This window comes from Caenorhabditis remanei, chromosome V (genome assembly GCF_010183535.1).
Source record: "Caenorhabditis remanei strain PX506 chromosome V, whole genome shotgun sequence".
In the NCBI taxonomy this organism is placed as follows: Eukaryota; Metazoa; Nematoda; class Chromadorea; order Rhabditida; family Rhabditidae; genus Caenorhabditis; species Caenorhabditis remanei.
Window position 1 is genome coordinate 15,422,292 of NC_071332.1, and position 13,279 is coordinate 15,435,570.

Below are 13,279 nucleotides of genomic sequence, written 5' to 3' on the forward strand. Positions count from 1 at the left end.
AATACCTAAACGTTTCGAATTTTGATGGTGAAAAAGAGAGAAAAGACGAGGCAAAACGAGAAACATTTCAAAGTGATGTGGTCATCAGAAGTGGGGTCCAGAGAGGGAAAAAAGACAACTGACTCTTTTTTTTGAAAGGGGGGATGGAATAGAAATGATATGGATTAGAGATAAGAAAGAGTGACAGAGATATTTGAAATGGAGGATGATGGCGATGGTGGAGTGATTTTTATTGGTTATTTCTGTGCAGGAATCTTCTGTCAGGAGGCGCCAAGAGTCTAGGGATTGGGAAGAAAGATCAGGAAATTATTAAAATGAAAGAGAGGTATGAATAAAAAAATACAGTACTCTAACGTCCCGGTTTCCAAACGGGTGGTTTTAATTCGGGACAAGGGAGTGTTTTTCAACAACATTACTCATTTTAGACTAATGAAAAAATTGAAACCGGTAGGAATCAAAGAAGATCAGAAAATGGATGTAAGGATTCTAGTATGTGCCAGTTTCAGAACGAGATGTTCTTATTCAGTTTGGCATAATTAAACAGTAAGCAAAAATCTAAACTTTATATAAATTATATGATTAGAAAGCTGATGCCATGAGGATTCTGAATCTGTTTTCAAAATTTGTCTAACGTCAAATTGAGCCCAGCTACTAGACTTTAAAGTTTGTGACAAATTTACTTCTAATTTGGCTTAAACTGATTCAAAATTTGAAAACAGATTCAGAATCCTCGGGACGTCATTTATCAATTTTTTCACAATTTGAATTCTTCATGGTTTCAAAACGGGAGGTTTTTATCCTGTTTGATCTCGAAATAGTTTAATATTACTCACTCATAATCTCTCCCTATTTCTAAACTTGTTTTCTTGAACATCATGCAAAAATAATAACTAATACATACTATTTCTGAATAATGCAAATTAGCTCGTGGTTTTTCGCAGTGGTGTATTAACCTAAGGACTAGTTTTCCAACAATATGAAAGTTAGGCCACAAATCAAAAGCCAAAAGTTTAGATGTGCTTCGTCAGGGGGCACCCCACAATTGAATTCAAAATTCTGCCTTCTTTTCGAAAAAAGCGCAAAACGAGGTTACGACTTCAGAAGCCAGAGAGAGCTGCTTTCATTTTTATGGACTATTTTTAGAGAAGACAGAATAAGTAGGTACTTATAAAGAAGACCATTCGATTCGTTGTTCCAAAATAAAAAATGAATGACGTGGACATCGTTTAGCTTTTTCATAGATGACTAGTTAAGAAAGCTCGGCTTTTCTATTCTCTAGAAATGTTTAGTCATCAGAAGGAAGAGAAGAGGAAGAAAAAAGAACTAGTAGTGAGTGAATGGGACAAAATCAGTGAAGCTGAAAATTGGGGGGAGAAGAAGGAGCGGAAAAGGGGAAAACGAGGAATTTTAGGGCAAAGAACGGGAGTTTTGGAAAATGATTTGAGGAAGAAAAATCAGAAAACTTGAAAATTTTATGTACTGATAATTAACTGTAATTGAACTGTAATTAAGATTGGGCCCTGAAGTTAAAAATAGGTCAAATTGAGATCGGCTCGTCGACCCGGAGTCAAAAAAGGGCTCAATTTTTTCACAAAACTTTTTGAAATTTTTGTCGGCCCCTCTTCAAAAATAGTCAAAACCCCCAATGTAAGCTTGAATTTTTATCGATATTTAAAAGCATAGTCAAAAATTAAAAATTAATTTTATTCAAAACTTCGCATGTTTTCAGACCCATATTTTTTCTTGGAAGCTTCGCGCCAAAATATAGTCAACACAAAAATGAAGTACTAAACTTTTACTTTTCAAAGTTTTTTAAACCAATTTTTGCGGTATGACAAAAATTGATAATTTTTCCACCTAGAAGTTTGAAAAATTGATAAAATTGACTATCTTTACCTAAATTAGCTAAAAATTGATGCTCCCAATAAAAAAGATAATTTTATAAACCAAAACAGCACAAAAAATTTCCAAATTGAATTTCCAAAAAAGAAAATGTTTAAAATGGGATGCCGGTTTACCAATATTGTATTCGTGTCAAATGAGTAGATCAAACCAATTTTTGACCGCCATCCTTAGGCACGACAGTATTCCTAAAATGCGGAGGGTAGATCAAAATTGATCGACCGGCAAAAATATAGTACTCAAATTACTGTAAACTATCAAAATTTTTTGTTTTTTTAGTCCGAAAACTCATTCAAAATTCAATTTCCGTATGAAAAATTGTATCGTTACGAAATAGTTGGCAACTTTTCAAAACCAACTAATTCCCTCTTAATTTGAAATTCAAATTTCCCGCGCGCCCACTATTACGATGCAAATTCAAAAAAGGGGAACACCCCTCAAGATTTATGATGTTTAAGAGAGAGAGAGAGAGAGAATCTAATTGAATGGTTTTTGGAAAGACCTCATAAATTTGACGTCGTTTTCTCGTCATTTGGCGGAGAGCTGCTGCTGCTCTTGCCTCCCAAGGAAGAAGTCGATGGGCGGAAAGAGGAGAGAGAGACCAGAAGAAGAAGAAGAAGACGTCACGAGAAATATCATAGACTTCTGAGAGAGGCGGTGTTCAGATGGGGATAGAGACGTAGAGGGAGAAGAAGGCCTTCTTTTCTTTTTCTTCTTTTGGAGCAAGAGAGCAAAAAGAAGAAGAAGAAGAGAAAGAAGAACTTCTTCTATTGACGCAAACACGTTTTGATGTATGTATGGACCCAGAGGATATTCTTCTTCCCATTCCCTTGTTGCAAAAAGTTTTGGGTTTCGAATGACACTTTTCGAAGAAGAAGAAGAAGAATGGCGACACACTTTGCTCCGGAAGTCACGGAATTCATGCGCGACACCTAATTTGAGAGCGGTCATATTGGAAAAAGGTTGGTGGAGGAGAGGTGATAGATCGAAAAATCGAAGAATGGTTTTAAGAAGAAAAGTTGGGAGGTGAGTAAACAATAACTAGGGAAGGACATGTAATCAGTTTGAAGACATGGGACCTATATCATTGGAAAACTGAGAAAACGTTGATTCCAAATATATATTTAGTTTTTGCTCTCGATGCCTGGTATACGAAAAAAAACAGAGTCAAAGTTCTGAAAAATGTCAAATTATTACCTTTCTGACACACGAAATTTTTTTTCAATTTTTTTCAATTTTTTCTCTTTTTATTCCAACATTTGACCTCATTTTTCTCGAGTACTAGATCTCGAGGACAAAACCTGAATATATATTTGGAATCAGCGTTTTCCCAGCTTTCCAATGGTACAGGTCACGACCCATAACTCCAAACTGACTCGATCACCTTCCTTAGTAAGCTGGTAATCAATTAGGAATCCCTATAAGCATCTCTGGGTCTGGTCAATGGCAGTTCCAGCTCCAGAACATGAGATTTCACCTCCATCTTGTCCACGAGGAGTACACGACACAGTCTACCATTTTTAAATAGTATTTTATATGACTGGAAAGCTGAAGACGTGAGAATTCTGAAGCTAATTTCAAATTGAAAGTAGGTCAAAAATGAACCGAGATACAACGCATTGAAGTTGGCAATTGGTGTACTCCTCGTGGAGAAGTCATGAATTTCCAGACTTTCAGAATTTTCTATAATTTTGTGTGTAGGTCCACTCAGGTATGCTGATTTCAAAAATTCTACTCATCCCTAAAGAAAAATTCTGAAAAAACAGATATGTCAAAGTTGATGGAGTGGGCACTGACTACAAATGGAAGTGTCATACAGTTATCTTTAATATTAACACGTCACGCTTCTTACAACCGCGCTCTACCGAAATGACCTTGAGAAATGTCTCTTTTTCTCTGAGTCTCTCAATTTCGCACGGTAGAGCGCGGTTGTAAGAAGCGGGCCGTGCTAATAGCTATTGAAAATTTAACCATTCCCTAAGAATCAAAGTCACGTGCCTCCCCATACAAGATCCTTCCAGAAACATCGTCATCAAAAAACTACTCAAGAAAATTTCATGATGTCTAGTCGACTAGACGACTACTTTTCTTACTTGTTTCCCTTCCAGAGCTCCCAGGGATAAACAAAAACTTTAAGAGACCAAAGCGACCAGAGAACATAGCTCATTACTTATGAATTCTTTTATTAACAGAGTAGTAGACGGGTCGTAAGGTTTGACCTAGGTGGCCTAGATTTACAAAATTGGATTTATAGGCCACCACTCAAAAACCACGTATACGGCTTCTCTGTTTGTTTGTGAACTACGATTCCTTCTTGTTTTTCAGATAAACAGATCAAGATCAAAACATTAATTCTATTTATATGTATGTTTTCTTTTTGAATATTTTCTCTATGAGAGAAAATATCTGAAAATGTATCTAGTCTACTCCTATTTAGGCAACCGATGACCATGAACCGAAGAACGGGAGAAAAAGGGGAATTCTCTGGGGGGAAGGGAAACTCAATACCTGCGTCATTCGAAATGCAAATACTTTGGGCAAGAAGAGAGTTACTCACTTATAATCAGAGGTTATTCAGGAGAAAGGTTTTGTATGACAACTGGGGGGACATTCTCGGAAAATGAAGGATCTGACAGATCACTCGGAGAAAATCATGGGATATTGAGAAATTTGAAATGGTTGTGTAGATCAAATCTAGTTCTTGATTTTTGTTGTTAAGATTGCACATCAGGCTTTAGAGATATGCGCGCAGTTAAATATGAGCGATGGGGAAAAGAGTGCGCAGAGAAGCTAGAGTGCCCGACTTCTCTGCGTCCTATCTCTCTGCCTCGCAGAGATATCAAAGAGTTACCAACTACTAAAATATAGGAAATTTTAAACTGATTATTTTTGTAGTTGACAACTTTTTGATAGCTCTGCAGGTTTTCAAGATACGCACATCTGAAGACAAATGCTTTAGGAGGAGAGAGAGAGGGCACAGAGAAGTTAGAGTGTATGACTTCTATGCGCTCTCTCCATGAGAGTTTGCCCAAGAATTGCTTCCAGCACTTAAAGAGCTCCCAGCAAGGTAAGAGTGCCAGACACTCTAGCTTCTCGATACTGTAACTATCAGTAAACAAAATCCAAAATTGAAACATCTGTTTCAAAACGACATGTAATCCCAGACTACCAATTATTGGTTGGTATACTAATCAAACTTAGACCTACATTTTTGTAGTTGACAACTTTTTCATAGCTCCTCACGTTTTCGGGATATAAGCTATCGAAGATTGGTTGCCTACGCGAGAGGGAGCAGAGATGCCAGACACTCTAGCTTCTCTGCGCTCTCTCTCTCCCTCTCTTGACAAATACAGTTTCAAAAAAATATTGTACTGTAGATCATAAACAAAAATTCATTAAAAAAACTAGACCCACCTTAAGTTTATACGCCCAAATCCTGTCGACACTTCTCCGTCTCGACGTGGATTTCTCCTTGCCTCCGCCACTTCTCGATCCAACTCGATTGTCTCCATTCGGAGCAGCAGATGCTCTTCTCGCAGCCATCGCCTCTCTTCTCTTGACGTCTTCCATACTTTCCTCATCTAGTTCATCTTCAGTTGTTGTCGGTTCATTTATTGTTTTACTGGATGTCGCACCGTTTCTACTTCCGAGAAGAGACGCGATTAGGGAGGAGCTTCGTTTATTTAGTCGTCGGGATAGACGTTTCGTCCACGCTAATCGAGATGTCTCCTCTTCGTCAGGCATTGTTAGATGAAGAGAGGAAAATCACTAGATGGCACCTGGAAATTCGTAAAAATATATTTAAAAAATAAGTCAGAAACAAGGAAATTTTTTATAAAAAAGCGTTCAAAAAGAAGGAGTGGAAAACAGAGAAAGAAAACAACGACAGAGGAGGATTATGGGTTGCAAACTGTCAAAAGAAGAGTGAAACGTGTTTAGAAAATATGTATTAGTAGTCAACAAAATAAAGTATGTCTGTGTGTTTGTTCGTCCCAAAACTAAAATTTAATGGAATGAAATATGGAAAAGAATGCATCCCATCCTTTTGAACCTTTTAAAGTGTAGAGAACAAATTACGGGCTTTATTTTTGTAATATATAGGATTTCCGAAAAATTTCAATCTAAAAAGTTATTGTCCGGGGAAGCAGGGGATGTTAGAAACCGGAGAATCCTAGCGGAGAGCTCCACTATTTTCTCCGATCACATCTTTTCAAAAAGGAATTGTTTAAAAAAGTGATCAATTACAAAAATGGAGACCTTGGTTAGTACTTTACAGTGGTTTAAACATTAAATCCATAACATAAGTTCTGACACCCTGGCAGTGTCTCAAAGTTAGTCATTTTCAATGAAAACAGAAAAATTGTGGTTAACACTCTCATCCGCAATCTGTTAGCTGTTCTAATTTAGAGAGTATTTAGTTAGAAAGAACACAAATAAGAATAATCTCATCAGGTTACGGTTGTTTCAACGTCTCGAAACGCGTCAGTGGTACGCCAGAAAATATGCGTTTATTGACTCTTAGAAGTTAAACAATGCAACTTTTTATCATTTTCAGCCGGATAAAAACTTGAATGTTTATTTACATTAATAGCACCTGTCGCTATCAAAATACACAGAAATTGTTGTTAAAACAGCAAATAATTAAAATTTTCTACAAATTGCTCTCGATATCTGGAAATAATATTATTTGAAAAATGGTTTATTTGTCATGAAATCATTTTTGAAACTGAGAGGTGTGAAAAAAACAAGGAGGATGTTTGATGGCCTAAGAAATATGCATATTGGGATTCTAGGCCATCATGGACAAGACACCTCAAAACTAAAAAATCCAATATTTTTGCATATGACAAGGAGTCCACAACAACAAACATGTCACTTTTTATGGTTACTAAATTTCTTTTTTTTTGTTCGAAGCCAACAAAACTTATTATAAATTCACGACACTGCGCCGCATGTTTTAAAGGCGCATCTAATTTGTTCGAAATGGTCTCGAAGCGAAAAACATTATTTTCATTTATTTTTAGACCTGCAAAGCTCGAAAGTACGGTATTTGATCTATTTCAACTACGAGACCATTCCGCGAAATTTCTAATAAATTAGATGCGCCTTTAAAGCCATGCGGCGCAGTGTTGTGAATTTATAATATTATTTTTGAATTTTTTTGTTGCCAAATAGAGATAAGAGAGGGTGGAAAAGAGCAAAGACTAAATAACTGTGATAAGAGGATTAGGGACGATGATAAGACTGGAAAGCGGCGAAGGCGCGCCAGCCGCACTGCATCTGACATGACCTCATTATGAATCAGTCAGTCGGTTTCTCCAATTTCATTCTCAAAAAAAGTGAGAAAAAAACGGAAAAGTACACTTGAGACCCTCTTGTTTTTGACACTTCTTTTGATCCGATGTCATCCATTTCCTTGTTTTCTCCGCGTCTCTCAATGAAACATCTCTCTCTATGTAGAGTCATTAATTTAATTTCTTTTTCCGTTATTCACAATGATTTTTAGTTTTTTTTCTTTCCCTGGGATATTAAAATACTACCGCAGTGTAATCATTGATCACCCTGCCCACTTAAGGACAGGGTCTCCAAAAATTGTACTTCGTGTCTTAAGGAAGGCCCTGAATAAGAAATAACAAGAATAAAATGGGCTCTAATACTGTAACAATGCCATCAGCGGTGTGTACGGACATCTCACGGGTTCCGCCTGTCTCTATGTTTTGCTTGGTGGAGCCAGGAAGGTCTTCTAGGTTACTGAATACATAGGAGTAGAAAAAATCTAGGCAAAACAGATAAAAAATTTAAAAAGTTAATATTGCAACAGAATCATCAAAAGCAAACTTTTCGAAAATGGGTACTAATTTTTAAACATTATTTTTTGAAATTTTTCCAAAATTCTCATACATATTCACTTTTTCATAGAATTTTTAATTTTTAGTCGAAAACTGAACTTTTTTCAAAATTGAATAAAAATTCAAACTTTGGTTCAAATCGGCCAGACTGGCCCGTGGCAAGTCTGATCAAAAGTAATTTTTAATTTTCAGAGTCAGAAGGAGTACGTCAACTAAATTTCTGCACAGTTTTCTCAAAAAATTGCTCAACTAACTCGTCAGACCGTCATCTAGCTCCGCCCACACCCCCATACAAAACATAGCGACGCGCGGAACCCGTGAGATGTCTGTACACACTGTCATAGACCCCCAGCTCCGAGCGGTCTACAGGGTGGCGAATAAGTATACGACGCTCTTATTTCTTGGATATTCGGCAGGAAAACGCTTGAATCAACAAAAAAACGTTATTAATAGTTGGAATGTTCAAAATAGATTTAGTATACAAAAAGAATTCGAAGTTGGATACTTTGGCTTTGATACAGGCCATCAGACGTGAGACGCCAAAATCGCCTGTGCGCCGCGTATCGGGCGTGATCTGGACTTATGACGAACATTTTATTATTGAACCTTTTTCCAACCGTCAAAAGCAGAAACTTTTGTTATCAAAAGATGATAGTAGGTCCCCTTAACGTTATCAGGCCCCTAATTACCTTTTTTCTAAAACTGTGATGGTCTGGGCCGCGGTGACATCTTACGGTAGAACTTCGTTAGTTTTTATTTTTAAAAATGCGAAAATCAACTCGGGGTCTTCCAAAACTTGGCTTTGAAGGATGTTTTGTTCCTCTGTACAGCTCAACACTCTACTGGACTCTTTTTCATCGTTCAACAAGATTGGGCTACGTCCCACAGTTCCAAATCAACAAAATTCATCATCTCTCTCATTTTCCCGGCTTCTGGAACAACGACTTTCGGCCTTCCTTGTCGGCGGATCTCAATCCGATCGATTTTGTCGTATGGGAATATTTGAAGAGCGAGTTATCAGAAATCTCCTACAACACGGCCGTTGCTCTCAAGACCGCCCTTCAGAAGATATGGGACGAAGTAGACGTCGACTACCTGCGGCGCACAGGCGATTTTGGCGTCTCACGTCTGATGGCTTGTATCAAAGCCAAAGTATCCAACTTCGAATTCTTTTTGTATACTAAATCTATTTTGAACATTCCAACTATTAATAACGTTTTTTTGTTGATTCAAGCGTTTTCCCGCCGAATATTCAAGAATTAAGAGCGTCGTATACTTATTCGCCACCCTGTATGTATGTTATTTCTTCCTCAAGGCCTTCCTGAAGACCTGTAGTACAATTTTTGGAGACCCCGTCCTTCATTGGGCAGGGGGATAATTGGGTTTCGTAGCAATGAGTCTCAAGACTACAGGCATCAAAAAGATTGATCCATGTGCCATTTCATCATTGAATACACTTGTTCTGCAGCAAGATATTGTTTAAAATTAGCGCAGCAGTCAACCAAATTGAAGGAAAAGTTTGGCTAGCCCGTCCTTAAATGAGCCTCGAGATTTTGTAAAAGTTTCATTTCGCTACGAAAAAAAAAATTGACAAAACACTGGAAGATCCTCACTAAAAATATCAAGTTCAACCTAAAATCAAACAATGAAAACATGAGTATAACATCTCTACACATGAACTGAACCCACCTCAACACCCAACAACCAAACGTCTAAAAATAATGAGGAACAAGCAAAAGGAAGAAGAGAAGAAAACAAGACAAAAAACATGTGTCATTGAAAGAAAGACGAGTGTTCGTTTTATTGTTTTTGAGGGTGGAAGTGTTAACTACTGATTTTTTTCTTTGTGTCAATAAATTAAATTAAATTAAGTGAGGGATCAAAATAAAATCGAATCTGAGACAAGAGGACGCTAAAAAGTACATGATGGAACAGCTGTCACCGACACAATTTTGACACGTTTTGACGGGTATTTTTGGGTTTTTTAAAGGATTTTGGAGGATAGCTGCGAGAAGGAAAAACCAAAAGTATTTTTAGACCTGTTTGAATGGAAAAAAATGTAATGGGACTGTAATAAAGTAGTACTGTTATAATACTTTTTGTGAGCGACAACAACAAATAAACAAGTAGAGAAAGCAGGACAAAACTGTGGACAGGATAAACGGATTGATCGTTTTTTGAACTTTCTGAAAAAAAACATAAATAAATCAAAATGATTCATAGTTTCAGAAATGTTTCTGTCTGAATGGTGCCATTCAATGACAGATCTGATCAGTTTGTAGGGGAGAATTTGCAGGAAATGAAGGTTTGACTGGGGTGCAAAGTTCTAGAAGTAGGGAAGAATTAAAAAAAACGATTCTGTATAAGAAAAATTAACGGTTAAACTCATGATGGTGGGATAAAATTACTTAGTAATTACAGGAGTTTAAAATGAGAAGTTTAGTAAAATTCAGTGATGTTAAGTTACCGTAAAAACTGTACTGTAACGTCACCTAAATGCTCAAAATTAACCACTGGGACATTTTCCATGATTCTCATTAAAATCAGCGTGATTAGAATAGCATTTACAATAGCAAACAGAACATCTAGTAAATGTTTCTATGAAGTCTACAAAAACCTCAAAACTTTTCTGGATAGCAGTTGAAAAATATAGTTTTAACAGTAATCTCAAACAGAGCAAGGGACGTTACAAAACTAGCCACTTCCAAATCAACACAATTCTAAACCAGGACATTTGGAAGTTACGGCAAACATAAAACTCCAGTTTTCGAAATTCATCTATCTTAAAATTTCAGGCATTGAAAGCCTGCGATTGACCTGTGAATGGCCTAGTAAACGCACCAAGACGCCTATTTCTAAAACAAGCATTGTGGTGAGTTCTTTAAGTCATAAGCTCCTACAACAAACTAGTCAAACTCAAAAAAAACCTTAACTATAATCTATTTTTACAATGATCCGTGCGAAAACGTAATAGACATCGACTCGTTCTCAGTCAAACACATGTTGCTGAGTGTCATTGGTGATGTGAACAGATGTTTCTTCGAGAAAGGTCAGCTTATTAGTGACCTGGAACATTATGAACAATAAAGTCATACTTGCAAACCGGTCCGGCGTGTAGCTCGCTTAAAACTGAATATTCTGTGCTGAAAATTATACCAAAATATTGATCTCATCGAATTCTATGTCCGTGACCTACTACGGACTGGGATAGAATAGCTTTTTTGGGAATTTTCGCGTTTTGGCACTTTTCCAGGCGCACGGCACGTTAACGATAAGCAATCCGGCCCCTAGTAAGTCACGGACATAGAAATCGCCGAGATCTACATTTTGGTATATTTTTCAGCGCATAATATTCAGTTTTAAGCAAGCAACACGCCAGTTCGGTTTACAAGTATGAATAAAATAGTTTGACTAGAGTTCAGAAGAGGTAAGTTATAGGTTAACAATATTGAAATAGTGTTACAGAAGCCTTTAGATACAAATGAATCATGAATTCAACCAACAATTTCAAAATCTTAGATCTCCACCAACACCGTTATAAAAATTGTTACTTGAAGTGGAAGAAAACTTCCAATCTCTGTCTAAAATCTCGCTTTCAGTTGCCGCAGTCAAAAAAAGAGGAAAACAGTATTGAAATACCAAAAACGGTTTGTTGAGAAAAGGAGGAATATAGGCGAGAGAAGCGAGAGGCGCCAGAAATGAAATGGTCACTCTCTGTTTCTCTGTTGTCTCTCTCCAAATCCACACTATTTCCTTATTCTCTTCCAATTCCTTGTTCCCTACGGTTTCCCACAAAATGGAGGCCTATTAGTGTTCCTTTGAGGTCGAACCGATCCGAGGACACGGTCATTCACACGGATTATGTATGCAGAAATAAGAGGAGATTTAGAGAGATAGAATGGTGGTTTTGTTTGACTCGTTTTATTCATTCGGGGAGAGGGGTGTGGATGGCAATGAAATATGGTATGGATCGAGAGGTAGAGACCGTAATTAGCTGGAGCGTGCATTGGTGATATTTAGCAGAGTATGCATGTTGTAGGACTATGAAAGTCCATTTTGGTAAAAACTTTTAAGCAATAAATGGACAGTTTGCAGCAGTATACAACTGTTTCTCAACAACTGAAAAAATGCAAGAAATCTACTTTTTGACTAAACTACCTCGGTTGAATTTGATGAGTCAGAATCAGGACTTCCGGATCAGGGCCGTGCGAGAACTTTTATTTTCGAAAAAATGTTGATCTAAAAACCGAGAAATTTTCATTAAACTGCCTGAAAAATGAGTTTTTCGGATGCAAAAATCTTGAATTTGTATGAAAACCGTAAGCATTTCAAGGACAGACCCCAGAAACATGTTTTTGAGTACAAAGTTAGAAAAAATTTCTGGAAAACTCGAATGATCTTCATTTTTGTTAGTTACATTTTTTTATTTCAGTAGAATTATTTAAAAGTTTTGAACAGCATCAAACAATTTCAGAAACTCTACACTTCAGAAAAATTGTATTTTGCTCCGAAACTACAATGTCCAAGAAAATAACTGTGTTTTTTACATACAGTAGACCGTTGGACCCCCAAGACTCCGCCCACATTCCCACACCCCCATAGAAAACCTAGCGACGCGCGGAACCCGTGAGATGTCTGTACACACCGCTAGTCATATTCTCACAGTTTGGATTTATTCTGTGTATTTTATATTGCCATCAAGGCCTTCCTTAAGACCTGTAGTACAATTTTTGGAGACACTGTCCTTCAGTGGGCAGGGTGAAAATAGATAAGATTAAGGCGAAAGATCAGTTACTGATGTTGCTTGGGTGCACGCTTATGATTCGTGAAATCAATGTCCCACAAAGTAAATTATGTATAAACCATACAGAACAAACCTAGAGCTCCATTTTTGTAGTTGACAACTTTTTTGTACGGACACTTTCTAGAGAGTTATGGTCATTTTAAGGGGACAGCTCAAAAATCACTCTATTTTGCACGTAAATGAGACGATTTGAGGAAAAAATTACTATGTCGATATGTCAACTGGAAAAAGCCAAAATAATAGTTTTTGTAAGACTTAAGAATAAAAGCCTTCAAACTTGGTACAATTTTCAAACAGTTTTAGCCAAAAATAACGATTTACTAGTTTATAAAAACTAATTCCTGCATAAAAAAGTCACTTTAGTGTCGATTTACAGCACTAGAGACTCTGTAAATCGACACCAAACATGGTATTTTCCGATGACTAAGTCCCTACTACTATAACTCCATAGAATCGACGCCGGAGATCAAAACTTGAAGTTTATATTTTTGAAAACGGAAATCGCAAAGAAGAGGAAGATATGGAAAAAGAAGACGACATGTGTGGAGATTTATTGGATTGGGACGAGCAGCTCAATATGTTGTTTATATAAGAAAACTGGAAGCGGGAGAAATGCCTTTCCCCGCCTTTATTGCAGAAACATTTTTGAGATTTTTCGTGGAAAAACAGGGAAAAGGAAGTATTTGGGAAGGGAGGGAGAAAGAAGGGAACTCTTTGAGTAATG

The 13,279-nt window shown here is 37.0% G+C and overlaps 1 protein-coding gene across 1 annotated transcript; it reads right to left on the bottom strand.

The window, feature by feature from the left end:
• Positions 1-3,310: 3,310 nt before the first annotated feature.
• Positions 3,311-5,646, bottom strand: GCK72_020330 (uncharacterized protein; the record flags this gene model as incomplete). The annotated part of the gene is made up of 2 exons (XM_003115988.2): positions 3,311-3,442; positions 5,317-5,646. The coding sequence occupies 2 exons, from the start codon at positions 5,644-5,646 to the stop codon at positions 3,311-3,313; spliced, it is 462 nt and encodes a 153-aa protein (XP_003116036.2).
• Positions 5,647-13,279: the final 7,633 nt, after the last annotated feature.